At 38.1% G+C, this 15,310-nt stretch overlaps 1 protein-coding gene across 5 annotated transcripts in view; it reads left to right on the forward strand.

Moving 5' to 3' along the window:
- Positions 1 to 15,310, forward strand: part of DTNA (dystrobrevin alpha) — a 394,651-nt gene that overhangs the window by 265,942 nt on the left and 113,399 nt on the right. For all 5 annotated transcript variants that reach the window (XM_082668517.1, XM_082668516.1, XM_082668515.1 and 2 more), the window contains exon 4: positions 11,759 to 11,839. In XM_082668517.1, the coding sequence (XP_082524643.1) occupies positions 11,759 to 11,839 (81 nt within the window). The remainder of the gene's footprint in view (positions 1 to 11,758; positions 11,840 to 15,310) is intronic.

The following is a 15,310-nucleotide window of genomic DNA, read 5'->3' on the forward strand; positions in this document are numbered from 1 at the left end:
TTTTTTATAGACAGCAGGTTCTTATCAGTCATCAGTTTTATACAAATCAGTGTATACATGTCAATCCCAATCTCCCAATTCATCACACCACCACCCCACTCCCGCCACTTTCCCCCCTTGGTGTCCATACGTTTGTTCTCTACATTTGTGTCTCAATTTCTGCCCTGAAAACCGTTTCATCTCTACCATTTTCTAGGTTCCACATATATGTGTTAATATACGATATTTGTTTTTCTCTTTCTGACTTACTTCACTCTGTATGACAGCCTCTAGATGCATCCACGTTTCCACAGATGACCGAATTTCATTCCTTTTTATGGCTGAGTAATATTCCATTGTATATATGTACTACATCTTCTTTATCCATTCGTCTGTCAATGGGCATTTAGGTTGCTTCCATGACCTGGCTATTGTAAATAGTGCTGCAATGAACATTGGGGTGCATGTATCTTTTTGAATTATGGTTTTCTCTGGGTTTATGCCCAGTAGTGGGATTGCTGGGTCATATGGTAATTCTATTTTTAGTTTTTTAAGGAACCTCCATACTGTTCTCCATAGTGGCTGTATCAATTTACATTCCCACCAACAGTGCAAGAGGGTTCCCTTTTCTCCACACCCTCTCCAGAATTTATTGTTTGTAGATTTTCTGATGATACCATTCTAACTGGTGTGAGGTGATACTTCATTGTAGTTTTGATTTGCATTCTCTAATAATTAATGATGCTGAGCAGCTTTTCATGTGCCTCTTGGCGATCTGTATGTCTTCTTTGGAGAAATGTCTATTTAGATCTTCTGCCCATTTTTGGATTGGGTTGTTTGTTTTTTTAATATTGAGCTGCATGAGGTGTTTATGTATTTTGGAGATTAATCCTTTGTTGATTCATTTGCAAATATTTTTGCCCATTCTGAGGGTTGTCTTTTCATCTTGTTTGTAGTTTCCTTTGCTGTGCAAAAGCTTTGAAGTTTCATTAGGTCCCATTTGTTTATTTGTGTTTTTATTTCCATTACTCTAGGAGATGGATCAAAAAATAACTTGCTGTGATTTATGTCAGAGTGTTCTTCCTATGTTTTCCTCTAAGAGTTTTATAGTGTCCGGGCTTACATTTAGGTCTCTAATCCATTTTGAGTTTATTTTTGTGTATGGTGTTAAGGAGTGTTCTAATTTCATTCTTTTACATGTAGCTGTCCAGCTTTCCCAGCACCACTTACTGAAGAGACTGTCTTTTCTCCATTGTATATCCTTGCCTCCTTTGTCATAGATTAGTTGACCATAGGAGCATGGGTTTCTCTCTGTGCTTTCTATCCTGTTCCATTGATCTATATTTCTGTTTTGGTGCCAGTACCATATTGTCTTGATTACGCTTTGTAATATAGTCTGAAGTCAGGGAGTCTGATTCCTCCAGCTCCGTTTTTTTCCCTCAACACTGCTTTGGCTATTCAGGGTCTTTTGTGTCTTCATATAAATTTTAAGATTTTCTGTTCTAGTTCTGTAGAAAATGCCATTGGTAATTTGATAGGGATTGCATTGAATCTGTATATTGCTTTGGGTAGTAGAGTCATTTTCACAATATTGATTCTTCCAATCCAAGAACATGGTATATGTCTCCATCTGTTGGTATCATCTTTAATTTCTTTCATCAGTGTCTTATAGTTTTTTGCATACAGGTCTTTTGTCTCCCTGAGTAGATTTATTCCTAGGTATTTTATTCTTTTTGTTGCAGTGGTAAATGGGAGTGTTTCCTTAATGTCCTTTTCAGATTATTCATCATTAGTGTATAGGAATGCAAGAGATTTCTGTGCATTAATTTTGTATCCTGCAACTTTACCAAATTCATTGATTAGCTGTAGTAGTTTTCTGGTGGCATCTTTAGGATTCTCTATGTATAGTATCATGTCATCTGCAAACAGTGACAGTTTTACTTCTTCTTTTCCAATTTGTATTCTTTTATTTCTTTTTCTTCTCTGATTGCTGTGGCTAGGACTTCCAAAACTATGTTGAATAATAGTGGTGAGAGTGGACATCCTTGTCTTGTTCCTGATCTTAGAGGAAATGCTTTCAGTTTTTCACCATTGAGAATGATGTTTGCTGTGGGTTTGTAATATATGGCCTTTATTATGTTGAGGTAGGTTCCCTCTATGCCACTTTCTGGAGAGTTTTTATCATAAATGGGTGTTGAATTTTGACAAAAGCCTTTTCTGCATCTATCGAGATGATCATGTGGTTTTTAATTCTTCAATTTGTTAATATGGTGTATCACATTGATTGATTTGCATATATTGAAGAATCCTTGCATCGCTGGGATAAATCCCACTTGATCCTGGTGTTTGATCCTTTTAATGTGTATTTGGATTCTGTTTGCTGGTATTTTGTTGAGGATTTTTTTATCTGTATTCATCAGTGATATTGGTCTGTAATTTTCTTTTTTTGTAGTATCTTTGTCTGGTTTTGTTATCAGGGTGATAGTGACCTCATAGAATGAGTTTGGGAGTGTTCCTTCCCCTGCAGTTTTTTGGAAGAGTTTGAGAAGGATAGGTGTTAGCTCTTCTTTAAGTGTTTGATAGAATTCACCTGTGAAGCCATCTGGTCCTGGACTTTTGTTTGTAGGAAGATTTTTAATCACAGTTTCAATTTCATTACTTGTGATTGGTCTGTTCATATTTTCTATTTCTTCCTGGTTCAGTCATGGAAAGTTATACCTTTGTAAGAATTTGTCCATTTCTTCCAGGTTGTCCCTTTTATTGGCATAGTGTTGCTTGTAGTAGTCTCTTAAGATGCTTTGTATTTCTGCAGTGTCCATTGTAACTTCTCCCTTTTCATTTCTAATTTTAATGATTTGAGTCCTCTCCCTCTTTTTCTTGATCAGTCTGGCTAATGGTTTATCAATTGTGTTTATCTTCTCAAGGAACCAGCTTTTAGTTCTATTGATCTTTGCTATTGTTTTCTTTGTTTCTATTTCATTTATTTCTGCTCTGATCTTGATGATTTCTTTCCTTCTGCTAACTTTGGGTTTTGTTTGTTCTTCTTTCTCTAGTTCCTTTAGGTGTAACGTTAGATTGTTTATTTGAGATTTTTCTTGTTTCTTGAGGTAGGCTTGTATAGCTATAAACTTCCCTCTTAGAACTGCTTTTGCTGCATCCCATAGGTTTTGGATCATCGTCTTTTCATTGTCATTTGTCTCTAGGTATTTTCTGATTTCCTCTTTGATTTCTTCTGTGATCTCTTGGTTATTTAGTAATGTATTGTTTAGCCTCCATTTGTTTGTCTTTTTTACGTTTTTTTCCCTGTAATTGATTTCTAATCTCATAGCATTGTGGTCAGAAAAGATGCTTCATATGATTTCAATTTTCTTAACTTTACTGAGGCTTGATTTGTGACCCTAGATATGATCTATCCTGGAGAATGTTCTGTGTGCACTTGAGAAGAAAGTATAATCTGCTGTTTTGGGATGGGATATCCTATAGATATCAATTAAATCTATCTGGTCTATTTTGTCCTTTAAAGCTTGTGTTTCCTTATTAATTTTCTGTTGGATGATCTATCCATTGGTGTAAGTGAAGTGTTAAGGTCCCCCACTATTATTGTGTTACTGTCGATTTCCTCTTTTAGAGCTGTTAGCAGTTGCCTTATGTATTGAGGTGCTCCTATGTTGAGTGCATATATTTTATAATTGTTATATCTTCTTCTTGGATTGATCCCTTGATCATTATGTAGTGTCATCCTTCCTTACCTCTTGTAACATTCTTTATTTTAAAGTATATTTTATCTGATATGAGTAATGCTACTCCAGTTTTCTTTTGACTTCCACTTGCATAGAATATCTTTTTCCATCCCCTCACTTTCAGTCTGTATGTGTCCCTAGGTCTGAAGTGGGTCTCTTGTAGACAGCATATATATGGGTCTTGTTTTTGCATCCATTCAGCAAACCTATGTCTTTTGGTTGGAGCATTTAATCCATTCATGTTTAAGGTAATTATCGATATGTTTGTTCCTATTACCATTTTCTTAATTGTTTTGGGTTTGTTTTTGTAGGTCCTTTTCTTCTCTTGTGTTTCCCACTTAGAGAAGTTCCTTTAGTTGTAGAGCTGGTTTGGTGGTGCTGAATTCTCTTAGCTTTTGCTTGTCTGTAAAGCTTTTGATTTCTCTCTCAAATCTGAATGAGATCCTTGCCGGGTAGAGTAATCTTAGTTGTACGTTCTTCTCTTCCATCACTTTAAGTATATCATGCCACTCCCTTTTGGCTTGTAGAGAAATCAGCTGTTAACCTTATGGGAGTTCTCTTGTATGTTATTTGTCATTTTTCCCTTGCTGCTTTCAATAATTTTTCTTTGTCTTTAATTTTTGCCAGTTTGAGTACTATGTGTCTCAGTGTGTTTCTCCTTGGGTTTATCCTGTATGGGACTCTCTGCGCTTCCTGGACTTGGGTGGCTATTTCCTTTCCCATGTTAGGGAAGTTTTCAACTATAATCTCTTCAAATATTTTCGCTGGTCCTTTCTCTCTCTCTTCTCCTTCTGGGACCCCTATAACGCGAATGATGTTGTATTTGATGTTGGCCCAGAGGTCTCTTAGGCTGTCTTCATTTCTTTTCATTATTTTTCTTTATTCTTTTCCACAGCAGTGAATTCCACTATTCTGTCTACCAGGACACTTATCCGTTCTTCTGCCTCAGTTACTCTGCTATTGATTCCTTCTAGTGTATTTTTCTTTTCAGATATTGTATTGTTCATCTCTGTTTGTTTGTTCTTTAATTCTTCTAGATCTTTGTTAAACATTTCTTGCATCTTCTCGATCTTTGCCTCCATTGTTTTTCCGAGGTCCTGGATCATCTTCACTATCATTATTCTGAAATCTCTTTCTGGAAGATTACCTATCTCAGTTTTATTTAGTTGTTTTTCTGGAGTTTTATCTTGTTCCTTCATCTGGTACATAGCCCTCTGCCTTTTCATCTTGTCTATCTTTCTTTGATTGTGATTTTATTCCACATGCTGCAGGATTGTAGTTCTTTGTGCTTTTGCTGTCTGCCCTCAGGTAACAATTGATAAGAAGAACAATTGATAAGAAATTTTGGCAAATTCAGGTGACTGTGACACATACATGTGTTAAACATCTACTCGGAGCTCATAACAGCAAGCAGCAGAAACAAAAACAAAAAGGCAAAGAAACAAAGTTAGGAGTAGCATGGACTCACAAATAAGCCAAAAAATAAAACTAAACCAAAAAACAGAAACAAAAAAAACTGTGTGCCTACATACTTTGATTAAAAGCAATTTTGGGCAAGTTGCCCTAAACCAAAATTTCCCCTCAGTATAATGCTCTAATTATCAGTTTGCTTAGTACCTTAGATTAAAACTGAAAAGTAGTTTTCAGTTAAATGTAAATGTCATTCTCACCTTGGCCTTTTCAGCCATCAAGTAAGTTTATCAGGTCAAATAATTTCATCCAACTGGTTTTTAGCAGAATAAATTGTTTGTTCTCGGAATCAAGCTCCCTTTCTTCTCTGTTTTTCTGCTCTGAGAGCACATTTACTCTGCTTTGTATGACACTTACTTACAAAGAATTTACAAAGGAAAGTTTTCTGTGTCACTCATTCACGTGAACTTCTCCTTAGGGATGGACGCTGAACCTTTCCCTTCAAACCCATCCAGCTTAGATGCTGAATCAGTGTTGGTTTAAAAGCCTCAGAGCACAGGATAAGTAGGTTTTAATGGGAGGGAAATGATTGGAAAACACTCTTTCAGAACATGGAAGACTGCCTAACAAGATGAGGAAGGTCCTGGGGAGAAAGCAGAGTGATACCAGTGGGCTCTGAGTGGAGGAGGGACCAGAAACCAAAGGGAGGCAAATGGAGGTGCTCAACAAACACTGTTGAGTGGTTCAAAGGCAGACCGTCCTTCTTCAGAATATTGACAGCAGTTAGCATGTGCGTAGTTGGAATGGCACCTGAAGCGTGATTTTGCAACGTACACTATGAGTTTTAGAAAAACTGATTTCAAAAATTCAAGGAAACGACGTTAATGATCCCACTCTCATGAGCCATGGTGGATACAGTGACTATTTTCACTTTCATCTTCATTTCTCGTGCTCTTCAGCACTTTGGGGATGTCAACACCATGGGTCACCATTCTGGAAATTCTTCCTTATGTCACCATTGTAGTCCGGTCTCCTATTTTTTCTGACCACTCTACTTCTCTTTTTCTGTCTCTTAGTAGCCTCCAGACACCCTGAAGTCAGATTTTAACCAAAGTTTTGTTCTTGACCGCTTCTCTCCCTATACAGTTTGACTTTCTCTCAAGGCTTCACCGTTATTGTTATGGCTCTCAAGTGTTCAAGGTATCCTTCAAAACCGCACCCCATGTTCTCAGGAACCAGCTTATCCAGAATAGTCAGCATGTAAAGTCAGTGTCCCTTCCAGACTTGGCTTCTCACTGTCAAATCTTCTGCTGATGAAGCACCTTGAGATAGGCTCACCATTAGCTCCATTAACTCCCCATCATAACAAAGCAATGTCCCACCAAGGCTGCCACTTTCCAGTATTTCCAAAGCCACACAGTCCTTGAACAGCTACCAAGGGCGTTGTTCAGAAGTGGGGAGGAAGTTTCTAACCCCAAATTTGTGCCTCATTTTGTTATCTAGAATGTGGAATAGCCCTACTTGTGCACACAGTCTCCTCTTGGGAAATATTCCCAGTCCTGGCTCAATTAAGGCACATTGGTACATTTTATATGTTTATTAATAATTCCTGGAATATAGTCCATATTAAGGAGTTCCATATCCAAATATCCAACTGACACTGGATATCTCCACTCAGACACCCCACAAGCAACTCAAACTCTGTAAGCCCAAAACTAAACCCTTCATCTTCCCACACCTACAGACCTGTTCCCCCTTGTTGGTACCTTAGCTCAATGAGGGCCAACCCATCCCACTGAGTTGTCTAAGATAGAAAGTTGAACATTATTTTTGACCCCAAAACTCCTTTCCCTGCTCTCTCTCACTCTCTTTCTCTCTTTCTGTCTCTCTCTCACACACACATAAACACACACACACATCCAGTCAATCATCAAGCATGAAAAAGAGTTTAGACATGGAGTTCATAGGCTTCATCTTTATTCTGTAAATATTTGTTGGGTGAGTTTGAAAAATGAGTAAGAAATGTAAGAATCTGAATGATTTTATAAAAGGTTTTATAAATGAGCTATGAAAACATATAAGGCAAAACATATGAATTGTGTGAAACTGTTCAAAGTGTAATGAATGAAGCTAAAGCCAAAAATTAGATAATACAGGTTGGTTGGTTGGCTGGCTGGCTGGATGGATGGATGGATGGGTGGGTGGAAGGAATGAAAGAAGGCAGGAGGAAGGAAGGGACAGAGGGAGGAGAAAAAATCTTGAAAAGAAGAGCTAAAGAAAGGAAAAACAGGATTTGCAGAAGGTAACAATGTGATCAGTCAGAATTTCTGAACTTGCATCTTTGCTTTCCTCTCTATCATTTTTTTCCAGCTATGACCTGAGTGTGAGAGGTTTGAGGAGATGTTGCAAGAGCATCAACTTGCCTTAAATGAATTATCTTTAAATTTTTCTTATGCAAAGTTTTAAATATATACAGAAGTAGAGAAAATACTATTCATCTCTACCCTTAATTATTTACCCCCAGCCCCCACCATATAATTATAAAACAAATCTAATCTAAGATATTATTTAGATGAGTCAAGTCTCCATGTTTTAAAGAATTATAGCCCAGTGATATAATAATAATGGAAAAGACACTATAAATTTGAGAAATAATTAAAAGGACATTGCAAAAAACTAGGGAAGTGCTGTACTGTTTTTTTATTAAAAAGGAAGAATTAGTTTCTTGAGAGTATAGAGTGTGAATTTGTTGTAGGTTTCAAGATAAAATGGATTTTTTTTCAGAACATGGACAAAATATAGTGGTAATCCTAGACATTTCAACATGCTAAGAATAAGGATTACTCTATTGACCTCATTTCCTTATTCATTTATCCAAATTCCATCTTTTTTATAAATGAATTAAGTCATCTAATTTCCCTTTTTAATAAGGTTACTAGACTGCTAGCTCAGGAAAATACCATAGGATAAAAATGAACCTTAATTTCAGCAAGATACTAACAAAAGTCTCTTAGATTGTGCATGTGTTGGAAAAACATGAGGTGGATCTTCGTACAATTAGGTAGGGATTGTAACCATGTTGTGACCATGTCTGGAGGAATAAGTAATGGATTCATCAACTTGGAGGACAGCCTCCAGTTGTATTCTGGAAGACTCTGTGGACCTGGTCAGGTCTTAGATTTTAGGCAACGACTTGGACAAAGAAGGCATGAGACTACTCTCAAGGTAGGCTATGAATTTATACACTTTCAAGAAGAGACCACACATGTCAAACTGAACTAAGTCCATGGATTATTGGGCCAGAGACAAATTTATTTTAAACAAGGTGGGTAAATGGAGCAAGAACCTGCCCAGCCTGTCTCAATACAGCTTTTTTGGGTTCCAGAATCCATGATGGATCCCATGGTTGCCACTTACATGGTCCATGTGAGGCAATGGGTCGTTGTATCTGAAAAGCTAAACTTCACAGCTCACCACATCCCTTTTAATATTTAGGGCTTACATCCTCAGCCAGGAAGAACTTTCACAAACTGGAGACATTGACAGGCCTCCCTACCCCTTCCTGAGGCTTGAACAAAACAGAGGGTCAGTTGAGTCCACATGGTGATGGGCAGAGGAGAGCAGTCAGTACACTCCTGACCCTAAGCATCATCTCTATGTCCCTCTTTACTGCATCCTGGAGAGCGGCACCTTAGCCAAATGCCCCCTAGGACCTCTATGAGAGGGAGGAGCAGAGGAGCCAAAGTTTCTCTTCTCAGAGGATGAGGTCTTGCTGGAACTAAGAAATTTAATCGTGTACTGCATCATAGTCATTTTATACCTGGAGCTTAAATCATTATTTTTGAAGAACTTACATAAATCATCTATGTCTCTAATGTCTTCTTTTAAAGGATTATTTCCAGATATTGAGATTCTCTTGATTATTGAGCCAAACTCAGCATCACTAAAAGTACATCTTCATCCAGGGGTAAAAGATTTAGCGTTCATGTATTTCTGATGGTCTCTGTGTCTCTGGTTATCCAGCATCCTAGAGAGTTCATTTCCCACATGAGCCTCTCAGATTTATAGAGGACATGAAACTGGGAAGGCCCTTTGAAATGCCAGTGACAAAATCAAAAATTTTTTAAATATCAGAAAGGTAGAAGCATGAGCTAAAAAGTAAAAGAAACTAAGATTAAATATGAAGTCCTACCTTTAGCCCCCAAATAAGCATTTAAATAGAAAGTAGAAAAGACCTAGCTTTTTTAATGAACTGCTAGCTTAGTAAGAGCCAGAAGAATGAGCTATCTATGAAAAAATTGCATCAGTAAATGTCCTCATCAATGGTGGTAACTATTGTATTCTATACATTCCATACAGGTGAGGCAATAGCTGTGTCATTTGGGTTAATTTTGTATATCTCATTTCAAGGAGGTATTAGCCAGCCATAGAACAGGATAACTTGAATGTTTAAGGGTCTGGTCTCCAAACCATGTCTGATGATAATGAGAATAATAGCAACATCTATGTATTGAAGCCCATTATGTGCCATGCTCTGTGGTAGACCTTGTGTTGATATTTGAAATGACTTTGGACTTGGACATCTTCAACCTAAGAAGGTCAAGGATAAGCTACCTCCCCATCTAAACTTTAAACTCTGTGATGACAGAGACCTTTGTACATAATGTCCAGATGGTAATGAAGATGCTAATGATGATCATGATAGCTGCTTCCCAATCTTTGCGGAATAAATTAATCAAGTTTATAATAGACAGGGAGAAAAGGTTATATGGCTCCAGAAGGGAAACCAGATCAAACGGATTGAAGTTATAAGGAGGCAAATTAAAGCCCAAATATAAAAAAGAAATTTCTATCACTTATTGGTGCTCAGAAATGACACCTGAAACGTTATAAGGAGGTCTGTCGGCTATTAAGCGCTCACTAGGTACCAGCCACAGAGGTTACCAGCTGGTAAAGTTGATACTATTATCCTCATTTTGTACATGAAGAAATCGGATGGGAAGTAAAAACTTGTCAAAGTTCACACAACAAGGAAGAGAAAGATTAAGAGTTACTGACTTTAAAGCTCATATATTTTCACTAAATTATAATCATCTCTATCGTCGGAAATAATCTTACATGGACATTGGATAAATGTCCATCTACTGAGAACATGTTTAGGCAAATTCCTGCATTGGGTGAGGGTAAGTCCTACCTCTTTGATCCTTCGAGCACTCAGTATCAATGAGTCTGTTTGTCAAGTAATAAACTCTCATAAGAATGAATGTTTAATGATCTGCCTCATAACACCATAGAGTAATAGAAGTATTGATAGTATTTTTTATGAATCTAAAGAGATCAGTTTGAGGTGAGGGAATGATAAATGCTCTCAGTGAGGGACACTTGCTAATTGATCCCAAGTTTCATTAGGAAAGCACTTAATTGGCCTCCTAATATAAGTGCTTCTAGGCCGGTTCATTTACTTGCTGCCCTAACTCTTCTAAAGCATTTCTGTAGCACATTTACTGGTAAAAAGAAGGTTCAATACATGTCAAAATATAGCCATATGCCTTAATATCTGTTATGAACCATAAACATGGGCTTGAAGAGAACCAAATAGTTAGAAGTAGAGAAGAACAGACATTTGTTGAAAGTCTACTCTGTCCTAGAAATTAGCCCATTCAGAGGAGGGTGGGAGGATGGCCAGGAACTCAGGTGTCGATTGAACAAGCAGCCCATCTGCAGGGGATGGTTAGGAGACCGGCCCAAGCCCAGCAGAGGTTCGGGGGTAGAGAGCAATGGGAAATGTTGTGGGGTGGGGTACATAGGATAGAAAGAGCCTGCAGAGGGGCTTGGATTCTGAGCTGAACATTCAGCCCTGTGCTGCAGGCATCAGAATCCATGCTGGATTCTTGAGCAGAGGAGTGGTTGAGGAAAGTAGTTCAGGAATGTGGGGAACACGCTATGTTAGGGAGGAACTGGAAGCCGCAGTGTCAGAAATAGCAGGGGTTGTTTTTTAGAAAGGAGTCTCCTCTGAGGTTGACAGGAAGCATTGCAAGATAGACAGGAGTAATAATGATGCACTTACTGTATGCCAGGCAGTGTTCCCAGCGCTGTAGGTTATAGGCACTCATTTATCCTTTTAACAGTCCTATGAAATAAGTAGTAATATTGTTGTCAGTCCCATCTTCCAGGTGAGAAAACTGAGGCTTCTAAAAACAATTGGCCTAAAATCACCAAGAAAAGATGACCAACATTCAGCCTGTGCTCACCTCACAGCCATGCTCTGATGACCACTTAAAATGATTATTTGATGATGTTACTATCTGGTATCATCTAACTGTTTTGAGTCACAGCTTGAGCAGAGTGTTCTCAGAAGCAGTAGACACCACAGGGCTGAGTTTGTGTTCCTTGGCCCATGAACATAGTCAATAACCTGATCTCCGTGCTGGATACACGTGCTGCCTTCCCGCAGAACCTGAGGAATATGGGACAGACCTTTTCAAGTCTTAAAGTTAAACTTATATTCTAATAATGATAAAAATCAAATTAAGTGTATAGTTTAGATCTGTCGTTGTTCTATTTATAAACATTATCACTTTCTTTCCCCACGCATGGCACACCACATGTGTACGTTTTTCTCCCTGCAGGGGCTCAAGATCTGGATCGCATCCGACTCTCCACCTACAGAACAGCATGCAAGCTGAGGTTTGTTCAGAAGAAATGCAATTGTAAGTATGCCAGCTGTTTGGACTAATTACCCTCATGAATCCTATAGTTTACATTTGTTACTTCGTTTATTAAAAGTAGGCTTTCTTGCAAGTATTGATAAAGATATGTTTATACAACAGTAAAAAGAGTATTATGGTGCACAAATGGTAGAAAGACTATTCCCAAGTAATTCTGAAGGCTTAATGGCTCAACTGCTAAAGTATTGGAATGGATGAACCTCTGGATATGTATATAATCCTGCCCTTGGAATGGTTTAAATCCGGATGGATGGTTTTCTTCTTTTCTCTAGCTTTGGTATTATAAATACAGTGCCAGCAAAATCGTTTCAAAGATCTTAGAAAATATCAAACATTAAGTCCTCCTTCTATTTCCTTTACTAATATAGGAAAATGTCTACAAGCTCCTGGAAAACATTTAAGTTACTCTCTGAAACTACAAAAATTAGCCCTTGGTATCAGAGTATTAACTACTTTTGCCTACATCAGACAATAACAAGAGAAGAGACAATACTTAAAGAAACAAAGAAACTTGCTTCAACTTTTTCCCAAATTTTAACATGTAAGCAGCAACCTAGCTCACTATTCACAGTGAGCAGGTTCACATTCCTTGCCAGGTCAATGCTTATCACATCCATTTTCTCTTGGAAAATATATTGCTTCAAAGTTCATTTATATGAGCTTACTCTTTCCTTTTTTGAAAACTGACTGCTATAAAAAATTAATAACTGTTCTCATTCTCTAATTAGTATCAGGTGAATTTTAAAAATGAAAACCGTAAAGTTCTCCTGCATACATAGACATAGTTCTTGAATATGTGGCCGGGGGACTAGGCACTTGGTGAACGTAGAAATCAGCCATGTCCACATCTCTACCCTCCCAGAGTCTCCGGCAGATGCTTCTTGGGGCCCTGGGCAGACCCCGCCCCCCAGCCGCAGGCTCCTGGGTTTACAGCTAATCATGACTGTGGAGGTGGGCAGGGCACGGCTGCTCCTCAAGTTACAGCTTATTCTCTAGCCCCAGTAGCTAGAAATGGGGCAGGACAAGAAGGGAGAAAAAACTTAGGTGGATCAAATATCAAAGATGTGTGTTGACTCCTCACAGGAAGCTAAACCAGTCCCCCAAAATGCAGTGAGAAGAAGAGTACAGATGTGGGAAGGAATCTAGGGTTGTACTTGCAGTCCTGGGTGTTGATAAGTCATAAAAGCCCTTTCGGGGACTGGTGTTAAAGACAAGGAAAATGCTCCCAAAGAAGAAAATCTTTCCTTCTCCCCTCAACCCCATCACCCATATTTTAACAAAAGGAAGAATTTCTGTGTTTTCAGCAATGAAAAAGTGATGGGATCCTCCCATTTTCCTTCCTCATTACCACTCCAGTGGCCCTCAACATAGAGGGAGCTCTGTCCCCTTAAAGCTTTGCCACGCAGAGCCTTCCTTAGACTACTTGCAGTAGAGATGGGGAATTTTAAAAAGACATTACAAAATGGTAAGGATGAACAAATTAATTAATTAAAAGGAAAAGAAAGGAAGGAAGGAAGTAAAGAAGGGAGGAAGGAAAAAAAGATCAAAGGAAGAAAGGGAAAGGAAAAGAAAAGAAAAAAACCCACATTGATTTGGCAACCGTGCAGCCAACATTACAAAGGGCTCACATTGTTTGCCCTAACTGGGTCCAGCAACCCACAGGCCACTTCCCATTCCTCCTACTCTCTGACAAAGCCCCTTCCTCATTCTTGGGCACCTCGTTTTCCATTACCTGTTCTTCTCTGGCCCTCATCCTTATTCTATATCCAGAATTATGTCATACTTTCATTCACCCTCTTGGAAAACAGTGGAGAAAACAGTGACCTTCTTGGAAAGCAGCATTGATCCAACCTTGTCTAGTTGCCCCTCAGTGCATCAGTTCATTTACCCCTTAATTTAGGAAGCTTATATTGAGTTCTTACTATAGGTTTGCACTGCACTAGGTACCAAGGATAGAACAGTGGTGAATAAGATGTGATCCCTGCCTTAACCTTGCCCAAAGTCTAATTAGATAGATGGATTTTTAAACAGACGTATAAAACAATGTGGAAGTATAATGCTAGGAATAAGGACATAGAGTGTAGGACCACCAAGAAGGCAGTGCCCTGACCTGGGTGTGAGGGCTGCGGACAGGAGCTTCCTGGAAAGGGTGGAGCCTTAAAGAATTAGTAGGCATTAGGGAAGTGTTATTTGCTTTACAATGTATCTTATAAATATCATACGTTTTTAGAAGGAGGAAAGATATTACATTCTCTACAAACTAGACAAAAGTAAGGCTCAAGGCAGAAGAACAGCATATGTTGAGTGCTCTGCTAAAATTAAGTTTCATTTTAAAGTTGTTTCTACCTTGATCAGAAGGCTTAAATGCAAGTACTATATGTGTTTGCTGAGTTTTCCTTCCTGACAAAAAATGTAGCAGTTGTGATGTTGAGGTACTTGGAAAACGCTAACACAGTTGAGCCTGGTTTATCTTCATCACAGTTGAAGTCTTCCTTTTAGGAAGACAGCCAGAAGCACTGGTGGTTGTGACATATCAGTCAACATTGAATATACACCCCTGTATTAGAGAAGGATAATTTCTGTCTGCAATAAAACCTAACCCACAATAAATTATGGTACCTAATAATGGAGTTTTACTCTGCAATAAAAGAAATAAGAAAAAAATACAGAAAGTGTGCTTGTAAGTGCATTGTTTTATTGAAAACTCTTACATTGTATTTACTTCATGGAAATCAATAGAACTTAACTGAGAACAGGTTGTTTATTTTTAGGCCCAGACCTTATTTACAGGTAAAATTTATTTTGTACATTAACAAAAGTAAGCTTTACAACTACATAATGGAAGAAAAAACATAAAAACTGATACTTGTAAAGTTATCACCTAGAAAAAATAAATATCGCCTGGGTATAGCATGGAATGTATAGATTTTTAGGAGATTTCTTTTCTGTCTAAATTCAAAGATCAGAAGAGTTAGTTCATTCCCCATATTTTCTTCCCCACAGCGCTTGCCTACTCTGTTTCTAGAATATTGATTCCTATCACTGACATTCGTGTTCATTTCGTTTAATACAATTCCTGACGGATGCTGAGAATAACTCGTTGTCAGTGTTCTAAAAAACTCTAAAGGAGAGGCCAGAAAACCATGGCCCATGAATTGAATGTGGCCCAGCATCTAATTTTGTATAGACTGTGAAGTAAGAATAGTTTTCACAGATGAGTATTTGCAACCTATTTGATAATAGGGAACACTAACTTGTGACCCCAAATAAGCAAAATGCTATCTCCCCAAAATAATTCTGTTCTTTTCATCGGTAGATGTGCATTTTTAAAACCTTGGGCTCAGTTATTATATTTTTAATTTCATAAGTAAAAATGTTGTGGAAACTTGTTTTCTCTACATAGTGTCTACACAGTACTACTATATAATATGGTGATGCCTCTTGGTCCACAAA

Source organism: Grampus griseus (genome assembly GCF_964374135.1).
Source record: "Grampus griseus genome assembly, chromosome: 12".
Classification (NCBI taxonomy): Eukaryota; Metazoa; Chordata; class Mammalia; order Artiodactyla; family Delphinidae; genus Grampus; species Grampus griseus.